Source organism: Aquarana catesbeiana, linkage group LG03 (genome assembly GCF_042186555.1).
Source record: "Aquarana catesbeiana isolate 2022-GZ linkage group LG03, ASM4218655v1, whole genome shotgun sequence".
NCBI lineage: Eukaryota > Metazoa > Chordata > Amphibia > Anura > Ranidae > Aquarana > Aquarana catesbeiana.
Genome location: NC_133326.1, coordinates 585,735,327 through 585,760,350, shown reverse-complemented (window position 1 = coordinate 585,760,350; position 25,024 = coordinate 585,735,327). Strand labels below are relative to the sequence as shown.

The 25,024-nt window shown below is 43.0% G+C and overlaps 1 protein-coding gene across 1 annotated transcript in view; it reads left to right on the top strand.

Moving 5' to 3' along the window:
* The window catches only part of ANTXR1 (ANTXR cell adhesion molecule 1), a 284,719-nt gene that overhangs the window by 192,221 nt on the left and 67,474 nt on the right, over positions 1 to 25,024 (top strand). The window contains exon 16 of the mRNA XM_073622022.1: positions 2,623 to 2,790. Coding sequence (XP_073478123.1) covers positions 2,623 to 2,790 — 168 coding nt within the window. The remainder of the gene's footprint in view (positions 1 to 2,622; positions 2,791 to 25,024) is intronic.

Genomic DNA, 25,024 nt, shown 5'->3' with positions numbered 1-25,024 from the left:
CACCCTTTGCATCTAGAACTGCTTCAACTCTTCTGGGAAGGCTGTCCACAAGGTTTAGGAGTGTGTCTATGGGAAGTTTGAACCATTCTTCCAGAAGCACATTTGTGAGGTCAGGCATTGATGTGGACGATAGGGCCTGGCTTGCAGTCTCCACTCAAGAGTTTCCTTCACTGGAACTAAGGGGTCAAGCCCAAACCCTGAAAAACAACTCCACACCATAATCCCCCCTCCACCAAATGATTTAGACCAGTGCACAAACAAGGTCAGGTCCATAAAGACATGGATGAGCGAGTTTGGGGTGTAGGAACTTGACTGGCCTGCACAGAGTTCTGACCTCAACCCAATTAAAACACCTTTGCGATGAATTAGAGAGGAGACTGCAAGCCAGGCCTTCTCGTCCACATCAGTGCCTGACCTCACAAATGCGCTTCTGGAAGAACATTCCCTGCAATACATGTGACTGCCTCTATACTACTTTTGGATTTACATGGATTTTTAAGTCTAATCTACCGAGTGCTGGAAATATACTGCCAGAACGCATTTATGGCAGCAATGCTAGTCCTAGACCGAATGGGAATGCACTGTCCAAATAAAAAAGGAGGATATTATTTAGGTATCCTGTGCCTGAGTAAGCCTCTAGCCAAGTTTACTGAGAAAATAAACAGCAGAAAAGGCTAAAATGACTGGCATTCAACTGTTTTTTTTTTAACCCACAATTAACCAAGTTCCCACCCTGAGATGTCAAAGTACTAGCCTGAAATGCTGCTGGGGGGTCGCTCCACACTCCCCAGGAGTGAGGAGTGCTACAGTAATAAGGACTTTTCTTTTTACAGAGAATAGGAACAGGAACCCAACCACACCCCCTGTTGGGGGGGGGGACCAGGAGTGTGTTATGTACAAAGGTCATAGTTACAAAGGTTTCAAATAGAGTGATAGGGACACCTTTTTTTAGTTGTGCGTTCAGCAAGCCATTGTAGAATGTACTTTATGTGGGGGGGCATTCATTGAAGAATGGAGTGTATGATAGTATGTGCAGGAAAGGAGTGTGGTGTGAATGGCGGTATGTACAGTGCATGATGTTATATGTAGGAAATGAGTTCAGAGATTATGGCAGTGGGTAGTATATGCAGGACAGGGGTGCAGAGTGTATGGTGGTGGGTAGTATGTTCCACAGAGAAGTAGTGTATGATGGTGGGTAGTATGTTCAGGAAATGAATGTGGAGGGTATGATTGGGGGTTGTATATTTAGAAGAGGAGTGTGGAGGGTATGACTACAGGTAGTATGTTCAGGAGAGGAGTTTGGAGTGTATGATGGCAGACAGTATGTAGAGGAGAGCAGTGCAGAGTGTATGGTGATGGATAGTATATAAAGGGAAAGGAGTTCAGGCAGTATGAAGTTACAAGGTATGAACGAGCTCTAATTCAATGCTCCATTACTGCAGTGGCCACGGCTAGTGGCATGCATAGAGACAGCAATTGATGTCATCTGCAGACACACAGCACTGCTGCTTAAAACCCTCCTGCACACTTACCCCCCCCCCTTTTAGCCCCCCTGCCATCTTGAGGGTGCATCCATACTTCTGAATGCACCCTGTCTGCAATCTTGGCTGTAAGTAGGCAGCCGCATTTAAAACAATGGGAAGCTGCGGGCTCTCACTCATTCAGCGATCACATGTGAGTGATTGGCCCTGGACCCAGACTGCCTGTGACCAGGGTTGATCACTCGCATGTGATCGCTGCTTGAGCAATTATCTGCAAGAGCTGACAGCTTCTCATTGCTTTCAATGGGGCTGCCTACTCGCAGCTATGCACCTTGGCACCTCGCTACAATGCCACTTAACATTTTGCCTCCCTGACATCTTAACACCTTTCCACCCTCTTGGCATCCCACAACATCCCACTAGCTTATCTCCCCATACACATCCTGGAACAAACTACTGGAGGTTGTATCCTGCTGGTATCTCGGAGGCTGGGCAGTGAGCTCCCTTCCTGCCCTCACATGTTTCAACAGCAGCTCGAAGATGCTCCTCTTCCAATTCTGAGCTCTTTTTGCTGCCAGCACTAGAGGTATTGAATGAGACCATTGGGGGCGAGATGAAGGGGGAAAGGGGGCAGCAAGGGTTTTGTGGTGCTTCCGGTAGTGCCAGGAGAGGAGCACTGTCACTTGTAGACACAAAAGCTGGGCTTCTGTGTTTACAAGTGACATTAGTGACCTGCAAGCACAAGGCCAGCACCAGAGGTGGTAGAAAAAAGCCCTGGCAATAAGTATTTTCATACTTCTCAATATTTTCTTTCTGCAGAAGAACCCAACCCCCAAGATGATCCTCCTTAATCCTAGTTTTCTGTAAAGATTTTGTTTAATTTAACACTTTGCCAGAACTTGCTCTTCAGACCATAGAATAACATTACCTTTTCCGACAAGAGCTAAACTACAGCATGAATTGTATTTTTACCAATTTATGCACATTAACAATCTATGCAGATTGTAGATATGTTCAATGAGTCCTAGACTAAGCTTTACACAAAGATTTAAAAATGCATGTTGCATTTATAAATATTCCTGGGTTTGGCTGCAATGTTTTGACTAATATAAAAATCTAACATTTTCATTTATGTCTGCAGGTTCGCTGGGGGGAGAGGGGATCCACAGAAGAAGGTGCTAAACTGGAGAAAGCCAAGAATGCCAGGGTGAAGATGCCAGAGCAGGAATATGAGTTTCCATCACCAAAAATTCTCAACACCAGCTATGGCAAGCCCAATAGTTCCAGAAAATGGTACTCCCCAATCAAGGTAGGCTACAATTTTATAAACTGGTGTAAAAATGATCAGGTTTATAACATATGATTTGGCTTTATCATAGGCAAGTGTAAGACTCTGCCTAATCCATAAAATACTCGTAATAATAATTGGTATTTTTATGTCTACTCCAAATCAGGGAAAAAACACAACCCTTGCTTATCTAAAGCGATAGCTACTTTTTTTTTTCTGTAAGATGGCTCCTATCTTTCTGGTGTACATTCTCCATGCATTCCAGGGGAGTTACTGCTCATTAAGAGGATAGTGACACCATAACACAAGCAAAGATGGCCACCAGGAAGCCATGCTCTTTACAGAACATGTTTTTTACAGGTTTTCACAGTCTCAGATTTTCCTACTAGGATCATAACCACCTGTAAAGATATGATGGGGAGATGAAGCCCTGCCTCGCTCCACCAAATAACGTTAAGTATAACTACACCTTTAAGCCTTGCTGACACTGTGTAGGATGCAGAAGAGCATTCAATTCACAGTATTTTTATGTCAAGCCTTCTGCTTGTGGCTGGATTACCAAAGCCATCAAGAGCAATGGGCAGCAAAGGCCTGACCACTACAGATACTATTTGGGTCACCATGTCACAACACCCAACTTCAACTACAATGTGTGAACTAAGTCATTAGGCTCAGTACACAGTTTTGGCATTTGCAGAGGTCAGAACCACCTGTCAAGTTCCCATAAAAGTATGGAAAAATCCACAATGTGAACAAGCCCTTATTTATAATCCTAAGTTATTTTAGTTTCCCTGACAGTTGTGAACACTTTCAAAATTTCATACATCATATGTAGAGATGGGTGAACTTGCTTAAATGCTCCCAGAATACTATCTGTAGCGGTCAGACTGTGGCTACCTATTGTTTGGCATACCTTCAGCTATGCCCTTCATACATAAATGGTTTCTTCCAAAAGTAAACACAAAATTCCTCTTGTGCATTTCTGTTAGGGTAGCAGCTGTGATGTTCAGACATTTAAAGTTTTAGCTATTGCTGGGTTGTAGAAAGCAGTAGCACTACAAGGGCCTCATTCCAACATGCTGGCCCCAAAAAGGGATTTGAGGTTTTGTGGAGCTAATCACAATTTGGAAGCCCTTTTCATACTTTTCACAATAAGGGAGCCTCCAGATATCCAGCTGCAAATGCAACAATATTTTTTGAGCCCTGGAGAGGACATTTACAGAAATAACACAACCAATCAAAGGGTCTGAGAAGTATGATGAAGGGGTGTTTAAGTCTTTTATTATGTTATAGCAGCCACACTCTTAATGCCATCTTTTTTCCATTGGACAAGATTTTACAATCGAACAATCAACATGTTATAGCACAGAATTATATTACAATTCATTAGAGACCATATATGATTATAAATGGAATGCTTATAACACTTAGGACAGGGATATGCAATTAGCGAACATCCAGCTGTTGCAGAACTACATGAGGCATAGCGAGACTCTGACAGCCACAAGCATGACACCCAGAGCCAAAAGCATGATGGGACTTGTAGTTTTGCAACAGCTGGAGGTCCGCTAATTGCATATCCCTGCCTTAGGAGATCCAATGTGTTATATTAGCCTGCTGAACCTTGTAATATAGGTGTGTTTAGTGTTTGATTTATATTTTCTTATACAGTAGTGTAACCATGTTTTATATATGTAACCCCAATATAGCAGGAACTATGGATTATATGGTATTTAGTGTTTGGCTTTGCAGGTTAAAAAAAAAAAAGGCTGATATGTATTTGCTCGAACCAATCAACATACTGTTTTACGACAGGACCATTATAAGTCTCTGACTCTTAATACTGCTGCGTTCCTTTCTAGCTGATCTACTTTTTGTCAATGTGTTGTAAGCTGTTCGATTTCTTTTGTCAAATGTATTACCTCCCATGAATGCCTAACACATACATGAAATTTAAATCTAGTTCGCCGAAAGTCCACCTTACACAGGAAAATGTTAACAAATTGATCGTGGTCTCCTTGGCTGCAAAACCCTAACTATACCATCTCGCTTTAGATAACTCCCTCCAACACCCTCCTCTGTTTTTTCTACTCTATTCACTCAATACTCACTATGGTGTCCATGTCTACTCCCTAGGATTAACTTAGGTAACTGAAATATTTCCTCTTTTATTTATACCTAAGCTCAGCAATTCATTTGCCAAGAGCCTTGTAGCAGCTCCCTCTCCCTTTTTTCTGTACCCTTTTCTCTGGTCCCATCCTTACCTCATCTTCCCTCCCCTGGTTTGTCCCCTGTTCCACCCTGCCTCATCTTCCTTCATGGCATGTTCTTAAATATATCTGTTTTTTTTATGGTGCATTCTTCCTCCCTCCTTATGTATACTGTAAGCTGCTCCATTGTATATAAATGCCATTGTCTCCACTATGTCCTGGACATGTTAAAAAAATTTCCTGTTAATAATGAAGAAATATCGAAACAAGAAAAAAATATATGATTGTTTTTGTATAGACCTAAGAATCTGGGAGAAATTAAGGTGGCACTGTGTTCAGTAAGTCTCCCCATACCATACCCTTCACACAGTTAGACCTCATTATAGTCACAAACCCCCAGAAACAGTGCACATCCTACAAAACAGTTCCTACAAAAATTCAAACTAGACCCTTATCCAGTAATGCAACTTGGGTAGCCACTGGTCAGGAAAGGGAGGGCAACAAGCATATAGCCCCAGTCTCTTGAATGCTACTAGGACACTTGCTTTGAACTTTGGGAGAATGCCTTGCAATGGCAGGGGGTAACACCTCCCTCATTGCCCTTAGCAAGGCGCCTTGCCTCCATGTTGAGGGAAGAAGGGCTCCATTTGCACATCAGGTTCGCAAGAGGACCTGTGGGTTTGTGGGGGGAATGGGGACAGAATCTGGAAGCCCCCTTTATAAAGACACCCAACCCTGAAAAAGTCCTTTATGGAAATAGATAAATAATTTGGTCAATGACAAATCATATTGACCGTAACCTCATGTGCAGCTTTAAGACATCTCTCAAGCGTGGTATTCTGTTTTTTTGTTTTTGTTAATGGCTAACTCTAGATTGCAGAAGCAGCTAATGTGGGCAATGCTCAGTCATCCAAAGACAAAATATCCAATGTCCCCTCTTTTATAGCTGAATTATATATTCCAATATACATACCCTATTCCAATAAATTATGCTTTTTGATTGTATTTATTGTGGCTTTTGTCTGTTGGGACACTTGATATTCTCTGTAAAGGCCCGGATTTATTCTTATAATAAAATTTTATTCTAAACACATCACAGGCAATACTGCCATGTAAGTATTATGAAAATATTTCTGAGCTTTCTTTTCATCCCAAAATAAATGTTTCACCTTGCGTCTGGCAGCAGGGCATGGAATGAAAATGTGGCAGAAGGAAGTGTTCATAGCATTACACTGGCTTGCAAATTGTTACTGGCAGACAGAAGAGGTCACAGCAATCTGAAATGTAGTGCAAGGGTTCAGAAGTACAAGTGTTTGCTGTGCTAGTCCACCTCTACAGCAAAGCCCTGAGGCCAGACAAAAGATACATCAGAATAAAATCATTATTTAAGGTTTTGGCTAGCAATGGGTGAAAATTTTTCAGTGGTTTATAATTAGGGATGAGCTCAAGGTTCTGTCCAAACACAAGTTCAGATTGAACTTTGGCTGTTCGAGTGTTCATCACATTCAGTGGGAGCCAATCATCATATATAGTAGCAGTATTTCTACAGCTATTATCCAGGATGGCTTCCTATCTGTCAATGGTTGCTAAGGAGGCAATGGGTGTCAGAGCGTGCCACGTCATTAGCAACCAGTGACATCACTAAGCCCCACTAATTTTACTGCCCGGGACTTCACGGTCATGTAAATAAAGAAGTGAGGATAGTGCAACATCACTGACCAAATGAGGCAAAATGACAATATTTGGGCAATGATATTTAACAAATTTGGCAATGGCTATATTTGAATAATGATGTCATCTGTGAGACCCAGCTCCTTCATTTACATTAGACAGAAGGGACCAGGAGATAATTCAGCAATGAAATGTGATGTGTCCATTGAACGATTTTTTTTTTTTTTTTTTATGCCACATCAGCGAAGTTTGTTTTAAGAGACGTTATTTCAACTTCAAAAATCAAAATCTATCCCATCTCTTTTATTCACATCATTGTGGCCAATCTTCAATTTCACTTTATTTATTCAAAAATAACTTCTGATTTGAAAAGGACTAAAAACAACAGTTCCTTCAACCGAACAGATATTGTGGACAATGATTATACAATTTACAGTGACATCTATAAACCTCCCCTTCTCTCCCCCCGCCCCCCTCATCCCTCCCCTCCCCCCCAACGCCCCGTCCACCCCCACCCCCCCTTCTCCCAAATACACACCACCTAATCACCTAGTACTCTTAAACTCTATCTATCCCATTCATACTCCAGCCATAACTTCCATACACTCTTATGTTTTTTTAAGCTACCTCTCCTTCTATACCAGAATTCCTCCTTGATGATCGTATCCTGGACCTCTCTTCTCCATTCTCCTATCGTTGGGGAATCTTTTTTCTGCCACTTCCGTGCTATAATTTTCCTGCCCTGAAACAGGCATCTTATAATTGCAGTCTGGGTGTCTTTCAACATATCATTCGTCTCAAATAGACTCAGAAGACAAGTTCGAGCCTCCATTGCCAATGAGGATCCAAATATTGTGTTAATTTCCTCCACTAAATTTTCCCAATATCTATATAGCTTGGGGCAACGCCAAAACATATGTAACAGGTCACCTCTCCCATCCCCACAACGCTGACATTTCGCATCCTGCCTCTTTCCGAACCTGAATAATTTTACTGGTGTATAATAAAGTCTGTAAATCAGATATAGATGAGAGACCCCTTGTGATGGTGAAAGAGATACTCTTGGTCCTTGGTGCTTGATTGAACTTCCATTGTTCCACCGTTATTATGCCAACCTCTTCCCCCCATTTAATTCTCCTCCTGGGCTCCACCTCCCCTTCCTGCCCCGCCTTGAATATACTCTTGTACATTTCTGAGATCCACCCTCTGGATTCCATGCTATTTACCAATTTCCTTAACACGGGCATTTCACACCACTCTATCTCCTTGCCCTTAAATTGTACCTCCAGGGCGTGCCTCACCTGCAGATAACCGAAAAGCAATCTGTTGGGCAGTTCAAACTCTTCTCTTATCTCTTGAAATGATTTCAACCTCCCTGCCCTATACAGTTGCATCAAGCGGTGGATACCCTTCCTGTCCCATTCTTCTATTTTCCCCATCACACTAAGCTCCTTTAGGTTTTTGTTGTTCCATAGCGGAGAGAACTCAGAAAACCCCACATATCCCAATATCTTTTTTACCGTCTTCCAGCATCTGATCATTAACTGGGTTGTGGGGCAGCTATGTCCAAAGGATTCAGCCTCTACTGCCTCCACCTCTGTATCCTGGCTATTATTGCTAGTCCATAATCTATTTCTTCCTACCCTTTCTTCAGACGCATTGCTGCCTCTCATAAACTGCATTTGGGCTGCTAAAAAATAGCACCAGGGGTCCGGTAGTGCCAGGCCCCCCGCCTCTCTCGGCCGCCGCAGCGCCCTCAAACCTATCCTAGCCACTCCATTTTTCCAAATTAATTCCCTGAATAAGCTATCCAGCTTCCTAAACCAATGCCTTGGAATCCAGACAGGGGAATTGTGAAAAATAAATAGGATTTGTGGCATCCATATCATTTTGATAAGATTGCATCTACCGGTAACCGAGAGAGGAAGACCACCACACCCCCGGCTCTTCTGTTTCAGTTTTACCAATAATGGTACTATATTACCTGTTATATACTGCCCTGGATCTCTAGTTATGTTTACCCCCAGGTATCTCATTTGATTTACAATTTTTATAGAGTTCACCTGACTTGGGAGCGGATTTACCAGGGGGTCTATCGGCAATAAGGCTGATTTTTCCCAATTGATCTTTAAACCCGAAAAGTACCCGAATTCTTTAATTAGTTTCATGGCTGCTGGCAGGGAGGTTTGTGTATCTTCCAGAAATAACAGGATATCATCCGCATACATTGCGATTTTCTCTTCTACACCCCTATTTTTGAAACCCTGTATTTCTTGTGTTTTTCTCAGAGCGGTTGCCAGGGGCTCCAGTGCGAGGGCGAAGAGCAGGGGCGACAACGGGCACCCCTGTCTCGTCCCCCTCCCCAACTGGAACCACTCGGAGCACTCCCCATTAACCCTGACTCTGGCTTTCGGTTTGTCATATAGGAGCCTCAGCCAATTCACAAAGTTTGGGCCGAATTTAAACTCTGCCAGTACCTTCCACAGATAGTGCCACTCAAGGCTATCAAATGCCTTGACCGCATCTAATGATAAAATCGCCCTGTTGCCTCCCCTCTCCGTAGGTACTTGTATGTTACCATACATTCTCCTAATATTCATACTCAGCGATCTCTCCGGTATAAAACCGGTTTGATCCGCGTGTATTACTTTAGAAATTTTTTTTTTTAACCTGTTTACTAGGGCTTTGGCCAGGATCTTAACATCCGTACATAATAGTGAGATTGGTCTATATGATGCGGGATCTAATGGGTTCTTCCCCTCTTTCAAAAGGATTATGATCATAGCTTCTGTCATGGACATGGGTAATCTACCTTCCACCACGGCACCGTTCAGAACTTCTAATAATTTTGGGAGCAAAACCTCCCCATATTTTTTATACAGTTCTGCCGGTAATCCATCAGGTCCTGGCGCTTTTTGATTCGCCATTTCCTTTACCACTCCTTGTATCTCCACCAGTGTCAGCGGGGCTTCCAGGGTATCTCTCTCCTCACTGGATAGCGGAACTATTCTTAGTTCTTCAAAGAACTCCCACATCTCCCCTTCTACGTCTGCCTGTGGGGCCTTATACAAATCTTCATAGTATTCTTTGAACACCTTCACCATACCAGGAGTATGTCTTATAGTGTTCCCGTCCCCATCCCACACTGCTGGTATAGTAGATGAAGAGCCATTAGCCCTAGCTATTAATGCCAAGGTTCTGCCCACTAATTCCCCTTCACAAAAAAAATTTTGTTTCTGAAACATTTTACTCTTTTCCTCTTTTTCCAGGACTAATTTTCTGTATTCCTCCTGACCCTCGACCCAAGCCTCGTATCTAGCTGTGGTTGGCACCTCCAGATATCTATCTTCTACCTCCCTCACCTTTTCCCTAGCTTTCTGTTCCTTAATTTGTGCTTTCCTTTTAACATAAGAGATTTTCTGTATAAGAACTCCTCTAAGGTAAGCCTTCAGGGCATCCCAGGTTATACCTAACGGGGCAGATCCTTGATTCAGATTTATGAACTCTTTCAAATTGCTAACAATCCCCCCATCGTCCTCAACTACCTCAAGCCAAAAGGGATTCAATTTCCACTCCCCCGACCCACACACCACCCCGTTTTGACTGAAAAAATCACTGGCGAATGGTCTGAGAGCCCCCTAGGGCCATAATCCATCCCATCCATCACTTTCAGAGCCTCCTCATTGCAAAGCACCAAATCTATCCTGGATAAAGTGGCATGCGTCCTTGAGTGGCATGAATATTGCCTCTCCCCTGGATGCCACCTCCTCCATATATCCACCCATCCTACTTCCTCACAAAATTGGAGGAGCGGGCTCCTAGATGCCCCTCCAGGAGATGACCCTGTCGGGAGTCTGTCCAAGCAATTGTTCATGGCCATATTGAAATCCCCCGTCACTAGAACTGGCACCCCAGGTTTATCTGCTATAAAACTTATCAGTTTATTAAGTACCTCTGTTTTAAATGGTGGAGGTATATACACTGGCAAGAATACAGTCCCGCCCCTCAATATTGCAATAGAGAAAGACATACCGACCATACTCATCCAATCTACTCTGTCTACAGGAGAAAACCAATCCAGTATTTATCAATACACTCACTCCCCTCGAATACGATGTATGAGTTGAGTGATACTGCTCTTGATAACTCCTATTCCTTAGAGTGTTAACTGAACCCTTATCTAAATGGGTCTCCTGAAGACAGAGTATCCTGACACCCCTTGTTTTGGCCATAGAGAAGATTGCTTGTTTCTTACAGACATCTTTCACCCCTCTTACATTCCATGAACATACCTTCATACACTTAAATGTATCTATTTTTGTGCCTACCATCTGTTATACCTATACCTTAACTCAAAATAAATCTTAATTCTCAAAACTGTTGTGATTAATTTTTGACATTCTAGTGCCTTTATTTTGTGTGTAACTTCCATACTATCTCTTTCACACCACTCTACCCTCCTACCCCCCTCCCCCCCCCGTACCCCCATCCACACAACCTCACCCCCAAACCCTCCCAACCCTCCACCCGCCCCTTCTCCCCCTCCTACTACCCCCCTACACCCACACCTCTGAAAAAATATGTCCCTAGGAGAGGGGTGGAAAAAACAAAACATGAGGGGAAAGGGAGAGGAGAGGGGAAGGAAAAAACAAAAAATAAAGAATAAAAAATAAAGGGAGAAAATAGCAAATCTCATCCCTGAGTGTACATCTGCCCACCGGACAGAAAAAAGGGTGAAAAAATCCCTAAATTCTAACCTCCTACTCCCTCCCCCCTTCCCTATGGGGCTCTTCACCTGGCCGTAGCCCTCTCTCATTTTTTTCCAACCATGAAAACACCTCTGCAGGAGTATTGAAAAATTTCACCCCCCCGTTTACTATTACCCGTAAACGGGCTGGATACAGCAGCGCATAACTAAGTCTACGCTGCTGTAAACTTCGTTTACACTCTATAAACTTTGCTCTCTGTCTCTGCAATTCAGGGCAAAAATCTGGATACAAGGATATTCTTGCGCCATTGTATATAATATTTTTCATCTCTCTTGCTCTCTGGAGGATAGTAACCTTATCTCTGAAAAACAGCAATTTTACTATAAGAGGCCTTGACTGACCCCCTGAATGTGGGACCCTCGGGGCGACTCTGTGTGCTTGTTCAATAGCGAACATGTTGGAGAGTGCGTCCTTGCCAAACATGTCTCTAAACCACCCCTCCATGAACTCTACAGGGTTATTGCCCTCACTCTTTTCAGGGAGGCCTAGGACCCTCACATTCTTCCTGCGTGCCCTGTTCTCAAAATCATCCATTTTCTGAAGGCATGTATTTAATTGTTCCTTCATCCTCTTAACCTCCTGTCTCAGTGGGTTCACATCATCTTCCACCTGGCTGAGTCTCTCTTCTAAAACGGTGGTTCGGGCACATACCTCCTGCATATCCCTCTTCAACATGGCCAAGTCGACTCTGATACCTTTAAGTTGATCTGATAGATCCGACAGCGTGATCTTACAAACATTTACTGCTAGGAGAATGTCCTTCAAAGATGGTTCCTGCTCTTTATCTTTTAGTACTACATTACCCGGGCCACTCAGGTCGCTCTCCTTTTCCAGATACGTCTGTGATGCTGAATCAGTTACTGTGGGCACATAAATTTCGGCTGGTCCTTGACTTTTCCTCCCCCCAGGGTTACTACCCTGCGCCCCTTGAGCTTGTGCACCCCCCACCTGGTTTCCTTTTTTTGGTGTGCAGTTTGGCGTATGGGCAAAGCGTTCCAGTTTTGCGGCAGCGCCCTGAGCAACTTTATCCTTGGGACCTCTCAAATGATGTGCCCCAGCCCCTTCCTGTGCTGTGGCCTCCTCTGACCCTTTCTTCCTGGTCATCTTATCTCCCCTCACCCCTTGGGGCTTCCAAAAAAAAGGGTTATACCAATTGTTTTAGACTCTGCCAGATTTTTTCCTCCTAAGTGGTATGTAGTAGTATGTGAGTTTGCTGTCTCAGAAAAAAGAAAAGCCACCTCCAAAAGAGCTTTATAACCCCTGGGAAGAAAATACTGGGGGAAGTATCACAGCGTCCACTCCAACTTTAAATATGCCCCCTCCTGTACATCATAGCAGGAACTCGCCGAAAGATGTCGCTACGGGGGGTTCCCCAGATTTTCATTTTGCAGGAATGACACAGATGGATTACCTTAAGGTACACAGTGCACAGTGTACCTGGGTGATCTTTCCCTCCTTCCCCCTATCTTCCGATCCGCTGCTCTAATCAGCAGCTTCCACCTGTCTGCAGACTTATCCCACTGCTGGCCAGCATGAGCGCTCTGCTAGGGGGTCCGGTGCGGTGTAGACTCCCGTCTCCGGGACAGCCACGGCGACGGCGCCAGCCCGATCTGTGAGCCGGCTGCTCGTTCCTTATTTCCCCTGCTTTCCGACCGTCGAAGGCAGCGGGCAAGCCGCTATGGCATCCTAGGCTTCCAGCGTGGGCGGCAGGCCCCATTGAACTCATTGTGATTGATGTGGTAGTCTTAAACACATGATAGTGCCTCGAACACAGCAAGCTCTCTTAAATGGTAGTGTGTCTAATAAAGCGGTCTCTCAGTCATGGCCATGCCTCTAACATAGTAGTCTCTTTCACATGGCACTGTCTCTAACAATGTTTAGCATTTTGCATAGTAGAGTAGGGACTGGCCAGAAAGGCATCACTTTGACACAGTTGGCCAACTTGAACATGTATTGAAACATATGCGAACTAAGAATCCCTGGATCCTGGATAACTTACACTTGTATCTTCCAGCTATCATGAGAGCTTGATTTTTGGTGGTTTTTGGCCACCATTACACGGCAAATTCTCCTTTAGCATGCTACTTACCCAAGTAATGACAGAGTTTATCTGGTAAAATGCATTTTTCACTCCTCCAAATCAGTACTGACCAAAAAAAATCTACTCAAAGTCCCATCAATTGCAAGTGCATTAGTGTCCCTGTCAACCCTATGTACATATATGTCCTCTGATGCACCCATGATCCTGGTATCAAAATTTGCAGCCCGTGATGGGCTTCCCTATAAAAGTGATCCAAGCAGCTCTACAGATGCCCGATCACTTTTATAGGGTGTGGAAGGCCCCCTCTCCCTGCCGCTGCCTACCACCTTTCCCAGGCTTTCCGGTGCAGTCTGGCAACCTGGGACCGCTGCTGTTTGTGTGGCCAGCTGAGTATAGAGGAACAGAAGATACATCCATACTCTCTCTTCCTCTGCAACCAATTAAGCCAGAAGCGATGAGGATTTCATCACTTCGTTTTGATGTTTGTTTTGGTTTGTTGATTATTTGGTTTGGTTTCCAGTTTTGGTTTGTTGTTGCTACCAGCTTGTAAAGCATCTGATCAAACTGATCTCAAATTGATCAGATGCTTTTGAGAACAAAGGAGAGATCAAAGGTCTAATAGACCAAGATCTTTCAGTAAAGAGTACCTGTCACTGCCCATGCTATAACAAGGGATGTTGTTCATCCCTTGTGAGAGCAATGAAGTTGATCCCAAAAAAATTTAACGAGACAGTGTACAAAAAAATAAAAATAAAAGTAAAATGTAAAAAATTTGTAACGAGCCCCTGTCCCTCTGTGCTCACATGCAAATGTGAATGCAAACGTAGGTCCCGCATGGATATGTAAACGGTTATTGCACCACACATGTGAGGTATCGTAGTGAACAGCAGAGTGAGATCAATAATTCTAGCACCAGACCTCCTGTTTAACTCTAAACTGGTAACCTGTAAAGGCTTTTAGAACATTGTCTATGGAGATTTTTCGGTACCATAGATTCACACCATTCCATGGGTATGCTCAATTTTAAAGCATGACATATTGGGTATCTATTTACTTGGCATAACATCATCCTTTATATTTTACTAAATATTAGGTAATATACTGTGTTTTTTTGTGCAAAATTCATTAAAGAGTATTTTTTCCTGAAATTTAGCTTTTGATAAATGACTGCACAAATATTGTGCAACATAAAAATATTTCAACAACCACCATTTTATTCTCCAGGGCCTTTGTTTTCAGAAAATACATAATGTTCTATGTAATTTTTTAGCAAACAAATGCATATTTTTACATGTATGAAAGGAATGTCAGAATTGCCAGGGTGGCAGGTGAATAAGTTACATAGGCTATGTAGTCCATCACTAAAGCCTGGTCACTCCAAACTAGTAAGTATTTTACGAGTCAGAGAATTGTTTCCATCAGATGTTACTCAATTTTACTGAATGTGATAAATTACTGTGCAAAACAACTAACAACTGCACTGGCTAAATATTTTGGCTGTGCACTTCAGTTGTCTTGCTTTCAAGATGAATTTTTGTATTAATTAGCGTTTAAAACATCTTCCAGCATTGTGCGTGTTCATAGATCATCTTGTACCTCTTAGTCTTTGTACAACACTGTCTAGAGGCACATGCACTATAACAACATTTCCTAGAGTCATTTCAGCTGCCTCTTCCTTGAAATCTATTAGAGCCGGAAAAACTACTTTGATTAAAAAGAATTTTGAAACATTTGTCATGAAAATCATTGCACAATTTTGTGAAATGTTTAAAAAACAGGAGTCTATGTTCCGTGCATAACTCATGTGTTTAGAATGCTAGTTTTGATCAATTGCTGTTTACTAGCCTGTAAAGTAATAGTGTGCTCGTGCGGTTAGTAAGGGTGACACCAAGTGGTGAATTCTAGTAACACTGCAGACCAGTAGATGAAGGAATCCCAAGTATCTGATGCCTCTTATGCCACGGCTGCTAGGTCAGTGACTATGCAATGTCTAGATTGGGATAGGAGTGTTACATAGATTTATAGGGTGCCAGAATCTTTCAGTACCTTTTCTCGATGATAAAAAAAATAAAGAACTTGAAGCAGAAGGGGAAGAGGGAGAGGATTTTCCAGGTACAGCTAAAAACGTAACAAATGGGTTTCAAGAAGGGGTGTTTCTAGGATGCTAAAAGACTCAGGGCCCTCACTGGGGCAGTTGCAGCACACAAAGCACACCTCAAACCATTCCTAAAAAATAAAAACACAGGTGCTATAAAACTCACTATAACCTTTAAAGCCATGAAATGATGCCAAACTGCTGTACTACTAAGCACACACTTTTGCTACACTCTGCATATTATACACACCCATAGCTGTTGTGCTCTGCATATTACAAACATACATGCTTACATACATACTTCTTTCTGCATACTAAACAAATATGTACACTGCTCACTGCTTACTACAAATCCATATCTACTGCACTCCGCATACTATACACTTATGCCGCGTACACACGATCGGAAATTCAGCCAGCAAAAGACCGATGAGAGCTTTTGGTCGGAAAATGCGACCGTGTGTATGCTCCATCGGACTTTTGCTGGCGGAATTCCCACCAGCAAAAGATTGAGAGCATGTTCTCAATTTTTCGGTCGGAAAAAGTTCCTATCCGAAAATGCGATTGTCTGTACAAATTCCGCCGTGCAAAATTCCTACCCATGCTCGGAAACAATTCGACGCATGCTCGAAAGCATCGAACTTAATTTTCTCGGCTCATCGTAGTGTTGTAAGTCACCGCGTTCTTGATGGTTGAAAGTTCAGAGAACTTTTGTGTGACCGTGTGTATGCAAGGCAAGCTTGAGCGGAATTCCGTCTGAAAAACCATCCAAGTTTTTTACGATGGAAAATCCACTCATGTGCATTACACATACAGTATCTCCTGCTGTCTATACTTCACATATAACCCCATATCCACTGCACTCTGCATACTACATACCTACACATATCTACTGCTGTCTACATACTACACACATACACAAACTTACTGCAGTACAGCATGTACACACATAACCACTGCCATCTACATACAACACTCAGACACATTAAGTGTGCACTACACAGATGATGAATATTGCATACTACATATAAATCCCCTTGGCCTTATCACAGTACAATTACAAGCAGTCATTTACACATTACTGACAGCCAACCATTCACTTCTTCCCATGTTTGCTCCCCTGCGCTTCTTGCTCGGGGATTACTGGGAACCAACTGTACAGTAAAATAAAGAAATACACATTATTACAAAAGCAGTTACGTTTACTAAAGGTAACACTGTTTTATAGTTTTTTGATAGAGTGGAGAGGGATTAGATTTTTAGTCAGGATTTTTATTGCTGTCCATGGCCCCATTAGGCTGGGTTCAAATTGATACAAATTGGATACGGATTTCCCCGCATCCAATTTGCATGACATGTGAGTGTGACCGGGCCCCAAAGAGACGGTTCATACAGTTCCGGGGGAAGCCGTGGTCTGCATTGGAAAAGGGTCCTGTGTGTCTTTGGCTCTGTTTCTGGTGCGAATTCAGTCCTGATTTGCACCTGAATCAGTGTACAGGGATGCACCTGACCCCCTGCTGGGTCCCGCGGCTACATCAGTGTGACCCACCCTTAGGGAACTCACCCTCTCCTGTTTACTGTTATCACCTAGAGTGAAAGTAAAAGAAAATCCCACATTTTTTCAGCTGTCACCAGAACAGGAATAGGTACATGCTTCATCTAACGTCCCACACCCCTTCTTTCAGAACAAGAATAGAGGGAGAATCTTTCAATGGGGGCACTAGTTCTGGTGACTCTGATGACAGCTAGGGATTCCCTCTCTCTGGAGGGCTTTCCTCTCACTTCCTGTTTTAGCTCTTGTACTGAAAGTGAAGGAAAAAAACTTCCAGGAGTTATAACCCTTCCTTACTCTATCCAAAATGTAAAAAAACTGTTATCATAACCTTAGATATGCCATAGCTTTCTCCCAGTCTGGTCATTTTCAGCCAGATCAGACTTAAAGTTATTGTAAAGCTTTTTTTTTTTTTTCTCAAAATACCAAACATGTTATACTTTCCTACTTTGTTCAATAGTAATGCACAGATCAGTCCCAAACCTCTTTCTCTGTGGTCTCCCTAAAGCGCTCTTGGCTCCTCTTCTTCAGTATCGACCACCATAGCTTCCTATGGGGGCACTCATGTGGGTGACCATAGACACTTACAGCCCAGCTCACCCCCCCATTTCCCCCCACTCCCTCCTCACAAAATTTGCCTGACAGTAGCAGGAGCCAATGGCTCCCATTGCTGCAGAGTTTCCTGTGAGAAGAGAGAGAGGGGAGAAGGGTTTCTGCAGATGGGCACAGCGCTGAATTGAGATCAGGCTGGTTTGAGAGAGGAGCTGGGTGGAGCAGCTTTTGAAAATTTTACGGATTTTTGAAAATGCAGAGAATGTATTAAGGTTAAAAAAATAATGCCTCTAAAACCACTTTAAGCTGGCCATAGATGGATTGAAATTCAACTGGTTCAGTGAAAACCAGCCAAAATTCGATCCATCTATGGCCATTACTGCTCAATAGGGATGAGCTTCGTGTTCGAGTCGAACCCATGTTCGACTCGAACATCGTGTGTTCGGTCGTTCGCCGAATTACGAACGATATGGTGCGTTCGCGCCAAATTCGAGTGGCGCGTCATGGCCCATAATTCACTGCGGCATCGCAGTGCATTGCTGGCTGATGATTGGCCAAGCATGCACTATGACCTGCATGCTTGGCCAATCACAGCGCTGTGTGTACAGAGAGCCGTAATTGGCCAAAGCCAAGGAGGCTTTGGCCAATTATGGCTCAGGGGGTTTAGTACACGCCCCACACTATATAAGGCCGTCTGCACGTCGGCCCTGTGTAGTGTGTTCCGGCGTTGAGACAGAGATAGAGAGAGAGAGACAGTGTCATTTAATTTAAGTTAGATAGTAGACAGGTCGAGTCAGTTAGCTGCAGTTACAGTATATTGTGTATATGTATGCATCCCAGGTGTTGTGTGTATATATATATATATATATATATATATATATATATATATATATATATATACACTGCATTCAGTTTAGCTAGATCCTGTTCTTCTTTTCCAAATATACTGACAGGCAGGCAGGTGTTTTTACAGTATTTACAGTTACTGTACTGTGTACCCCGCACAGTCTCACCTACAGTATAGCTACCTGCAGCCAGGTGCTTGTGTAAGCTCTTTGAAGTATTTCCAGTTACTGTATTGTGTACCCCACACAGTCTCACCTTCAGTATAGCTACCTGCAGCCAGGTGCTTGTGTAGGCTCTTTGAAGTATTTCCAGTTACTGTACTGTGTACCCCGCACAGTCTCACCTACAGTATAGCTACCTGCAGTCAGGTGCTTGTGTAGGCTCTTTGAAGTATTTCTAGTTACTGTATTGTGTACCCCGCACAGTCTCACCTACAGTCTAGCTACCTGCAGCCAGGTGCTCTTGTAGGCTCTTTGAAGTATTTCCAGTTACTGTACTGTGTACCCCGCACAGTCTCACCTACAGTATAGCTACCTGCAGCCAGGTGCTTGTGTAGGCTCTTTGAAGTATTTCCAGTTACTGTACTGTGTACCCCACACAGACTCACCTACAGTATAGCTACCTGCAGCCAGGTGCTTGTGTAGGCTCTTTAAAGTAATTCCAGTTACTGTACTGTGTACCCCGCACAGTCTCACCTACAGTATAGCTACCTGCAGCCAGGTGCTTGTGTAGGCTCTTTGAAGTATTTCCAGTTACTGTACTGTGTACCCTACACAGTCTCACCTACAGTATAGCTACCTGCAGCCAGGTGCTTGTGTAGGCTCTTTAAAGTATTTCCAGTTACTGTACTGTGTACCCCGCACAGTTGCACCTACAGTATAGCTACCTGCAGCCAGGTGCTTGTGTAGGCTCTTGACGTATTTCTAGTTACTGTACTGTGTACCCCGCACAGTTTCACCTACAGTATAGCTACCTGCAGCCAGGTGTTTGTGTAGGCTCTTTGAAGTATTTCCAGTTACTGTACTGTGTACCCTGCACAGTCTGAATGAAGGTGTAGAATTAGGTGTGTCACAGCCATGTACTTGCGGGCAATCTGCTATCGGTACAACGACGTCAGATTGTACTAGGCAAATTTCCCTGCCCCAGCTGCTGCACCGCAGAAAGAAGTTCGCTCCCAGCCATCCACATGCCCAGCGGTTGAATGCTAGCTTGGCAAAATTTCTAGCACTTCAACTGCTACCTTTTCAGTTGGTAGACTCTGCCCCCTTCCGTGAGTTTGTGGAATGTGCGGTTCCTCAGTGGCAGGTTCCCAAATGCCACTTTTTCTCACGGAAGGCGATTCCGGCTCTCTACCGGCATGTGGAAGGCAATGCCTTGGCCTCGCTGGACGGGGCGGTCAGCGGTAAGGTGCATACCGCTGACTCATGGTCCAGCAGGCATGGACAGGGACATTACCTAAGTTTCACGGCGCATTGGGTGACTCTGCTGGCAGCTGGGAAGGATGCAGGACAAGGTGCAGTAGTGTTGGAGGTTGTTCCACCACCACGCTTCCAAAATGCGAGTATTGGTGATTCTGACACACCTCTCTCCTCCACCCCCTCCTCTTCTTCTTCCTCCATGGCCTCTTCCTGTACTTTGTCTTCGGAACCAGCGGTGCTCCGTAGGCGTTCAAGGGGCTACACAAGTACACAGGCCAAAAGATGCCATGTGGTGCTTGAGCTGGTGTGCTTGGGGGACAGGAGCCACACTGGGGCAGAGATTCTGTCAGTTCTGCAGGGGCAGGTTCAGAGGTGGTTGACGCCATGCCAACTTAAGGCAGGAATGGTGGTTTGCAATAATGGCAACCTGGGCTTACAGGATGTCCTGAGGCAGGCCAGGAAAGTCTGTGTGCATTTCCGCCGGTCATATAATGCCAGTGCTCGCCTGGCAGACCTCCAAAAGGAATTTAACCTGCCCAAGAACCGCCTAATCTGTGACATGCCCACCAGGTGGAACTCAACGTTGGCCATGCTGCAGCGGCTGCAAACGCAGCAGAGGGCCATCAGTGAGTACCTGTGCGACTATGGCACCAGGACAGGGGCAGGGGAGCTTGTTTTTTTTTCCCCACGCCAGTGGGCCATGATCAGGGATGCATGCACTGTCCTGTCCCCTTTTGAGGAGGCCTACCATTCTTTGTATTTTTAGAAGTAAATCACATGTAATAGTACTCAACTCTCAACCCCCGATGAAGGTATCAGAATACTGGAAACGAGTCTGGTGCTAGGGTATATCACCCTCTGGAGTGTTCATATGATCATTTGCATTTTGGTATTTTTGTATTTTTGTATTGATGTTTTGTTGGTTTGATGTATTTATACAAGGTATAGATTGCACACACTTTTTCATGTTGCTATATTAAAGATATATATTTTTATCTCAGTGTTTTTGGTCTATTAAAGTCCCATCTAGGGGGTATATTTTCTCTTGAATAGATCTGAGGGGGACATGCAAGGATAATAAAAAAACAGCATTTTTGCTTGTACATGATTAGATGGTAGAAATCAGTATCCCTTCAGATCTACAGTGACTGCACTTGCAGTGCACTTGTAGTGCACAGTGGATTTGGCTTTAGTAAATCAATCCCAGTGTCTCAGCCGGGAGGATTCCTCCATCCGCCTCACTTTTGTGGTTAGGGAAATCGGGTCAATTTTTTTCATTCAGCCCACTGGCTGAATTAAAAAATAATAATTAATCTATGGGCAATCTTATTTCTCTCCACATGTTTGCAGGTTCCAGTATATGGTAGTCCTAACAGAAGCTGACTTTCTGGGTTGGCTGTATTTGTTCGACCACATCTGTTTACCCCTAGATTCAGCCAGCGTCGGCAGTGTATAGCTATGCTCCCCTGTTTATTGGTAAAAACTACAATATATATATATATATATATATATATATATATATATATATATATATATATATATATATATATATATATATATATATATATATGTGTGTGTGTGTCTGTATATATATATATATATATTAAAGTACATCTAAACCCATAAATTTAAAGGCTGGTACACATAAAATTGGGTGTAAAATTCCGTATGAGGCACGATTTTCGCATAGTGTGTACATAATTTTCAACATCCGATTCAGACTTTGCAAATGAAAATTTACAAAGGGACAAACTCCAAAATGTTTCTTGTATGTGCACAGAACGAACAATTTTCGTTTACTGTGTACTGTTTTCATACATTATTTCCATCCTCGGTTCTGACTTGCTGTGAAACATCCAGGAATATCGGATGATCTTTTGACAAATTTTCTTATAGTGCCTACGCACCTTAACTGTTTCACAAAATAGTTACATTCAAGGCATGCCATAAATGAGAACTGTCACAGCTGCTTTTGCTCTCAACCGAACTGTCAAGCCAAATGGCTGGTGTCATAACTGACCACATGTGCCATGGTAACTACAAGTCAAACAGAAGTTAAGATGGCAGCTTCCATGGCTGTGAAGCATAGGAAGGTTTAGTTCCACTGAAAGAGAGAAATTAACTTTGTATAGCTAAGTATTACATATAGTATATATGCCTTTGTGTAACTTAAATACAATGTAACATAACTATATTTATTTTAGCCTGGGACTGCAAGGACTTCTTTAACCCTAGCAGAAGGTTGAAGGGTAGATCAAATGACCACACCACTGACCTGATTAGCTATAAGTCTGCATGAAACTAAAATGTTTGGTAATGAGATAACTTTGAAGGAAAGCGGTGAACACTGGTAAAGTACAACATTTCCATGATAGCTCAACTGGAATAGGGTGAGGGAGCATTTTCCAAGTAGCAGGTTTACGGCCTGTGTTGATGGGCCTTATGCCTGTGTAAGTGAAGAAATGCAGACTGCTTTCAAGTGCTTTCTTCTTTTATTTCAAACAAGTTTGAGATGCTTCCGAGATCATTCACAGTTCATTGATAGGTGCATTTGACCTGTTGACCTCCTGACCCAAGTTTTACCTTCAAATCTACTTTAAGCTGCTTTTGCATTCCTTTTGAGTTGTATCGGGAAAGTAGCAGTACTAAAGCAAATAAAGCTCATTGACAAAGGCCCTTATAGAACACTGTAGTTTATTGCAGAAAATTTAGGAAACCTGGACAAAGGCATCAGGAATATTTTCAGATGCTAGATTTCAGTGTAGGGACCTGCCCTATGTCTGCTGTGTCCCTAATATAATTGAGTGTGTTGGTACTAAGCTGTATCCAGCCTGAGGATTTGTCAACCTTTTTCTAGGCTCTGTAGGTCTTTCCTAAAGCCAGTGGGTTAATTGCTTCTGTCTGTTACTCTGAAGAAGGTTCTAGCAATTAGAATGGGAATGGAAAATCATTGAGTTATGAATATGTATCTGTTTAGAGTCATGGTTTGGGAGATGATAAATACTTGGACCATCTTTCCTGAATGTTCTCCAGCTCCTAGGCTTCTCTACCTGGAGAGGATATGTGGTTAGAGTGCTCCTCAACTCAAGTCATGAGGCAAGGGCCCCAAAAACGTAAGCTACATGCTGGAGTGGATTTCTAGAAGTAGCTGGGCAGAAAGGAATCTTCTTGCTTATGAGTGTCACATAGAAGCTGGATAGACGCTACTTCTGGACATTTTAAAACTGCCCAACTTATTTTCCACCTTACCACACACCCATAATATGAAATTGAAATGTTAGCCTGACACACAACTTTGGGGATCTTAAAGTGGATGTAAACCCAATTCATTAAATTTGAGCTGGGCACATTTATCTGCAGTGGTTTCTTATCTCTCTTCAAAGCACTAAGTCCTGTGGCTTTCTCCTGCTCCGTTCTTCTGTTATCAGCATGATAACTTCTGACAAGTTCTCCGACACGTGATAAAACCAGCCTGAAATTTGTGTCAGGGTGGGTGCTATAAATAGATTAGCAGAAAGCTGCTCGACTCATAGGATACCTCTGAAATTCGGGACTCCTCCGGGATCAACCGATTCACTGCAACCCACTGATCAAATTAAAAATGTCTAACATCCCGATCGACAAAAATCAATCATTAGATCAATTTCTGTTGAACAGAAATGGCCAAAGATGGAATGAAATTCAGCCCGTCCCTGCTGAGCCAGCCAAATTACAATCCATCTTCTATTTCTACAAATTTCAATCCATCTCTGGGCAGCTTAAGAGTGCTACATCAGTAAGAACGAACAGTACTGTGAAAAAATATTTACCCCCTTCCTGATTTTTTTTTTTTTTGCATGGTTCTCAAACTTAAATGGTTCAGATCATCAAACACATTTTAATATTACAAAAAGATAACCTGAGTAAATCCAAGATGCAGTTTTTAAATTATTATTTCATTTATTAAGGGAAAAAAGCTGTTCAAACCTGCCTGACCCTATGTGAAAAAGTAATTGCCCCCTCCCATGCCGAATCGCAAATGAACTCTGAATAACCAACATTTTTTGGAAAGCTGAGTTAAATTTCACTTGCCACACCCAGGCCTGATTACTGTCAGACCTGTTGAATCAAGAAATCACATAAAGAGAAGCTGTCTGACAAAGTGAAGCACGCTAACAGATCACAAAATGCCACACATGCCACAATCTAAAAAAAATCAAAGAACCGACTAGAAGCAAAGTAATGTACATGTAACAGTGGTGAACCTTCCCAGGAGTGGCCGGCCTACAAAAATTACTCCAAGAGTATGACGACGACTCATCCAGGAGGTCATAAAAGAACCCAGAACAACATCTAAAGAACTGCAGGCCTCACTTGCCTCAAGTAAGATCAGTGTTCATGATTCAACAATAAGAAAGAGACTAGGCAAAAATGGCATCCATTGGAAAGTTCCAAGGTCAAAGCCACTGCTGACCAAAAATAACACAAAGCCTCATCTCACATTTACCAAAAAATATCTTGATTATCTCCAAGACTTTTAGCAAATATTCTGTGGACTGATGAGACAAAATGTAACTTTTTGGAAGGTGTGCGTCCCGTTACATCTGGCATAAAACTAATATAGCATTTCAAAACAAGAACATCATACCAACAGTCAGACATGGTGTTGGTAGTGTGATGGTCTGGGGCTGCTTTGCAGCTTCAGGACCTGGATGACTTACCATTATTGGTGGAAGCATGAATTCTGAGCTCTACCAGAAAATCATAAAGGAGAATGTCCGGCCATCAGTTCGTGACCTCAAGCTCAAGTGCACTTGGGTTATGCAGCAGGACAATGATCCAAAACACAACAGCAAGTCCACCTCCAGGTCTTAATGTACACGGGATGTTTTTACAACCTCTCCTGAACGATTTAACTTGACAGATAGTAAACCACGTTTAAAACGTCCGTTTTGCCGTGTTTTCATGCTGCGTTTAGCATTGCTTTGCCGCGTTTTTTTCAAACTAGCCAAAAATAAAAAACGCATGTAAAGGAAATGCGAGTTACCATGTTTAGCCGCATTTAGAAGCGTTTGGCGCTTGAAATGCCTCTAAACTCAGCGTCTGAACTAATTTTTTTGCT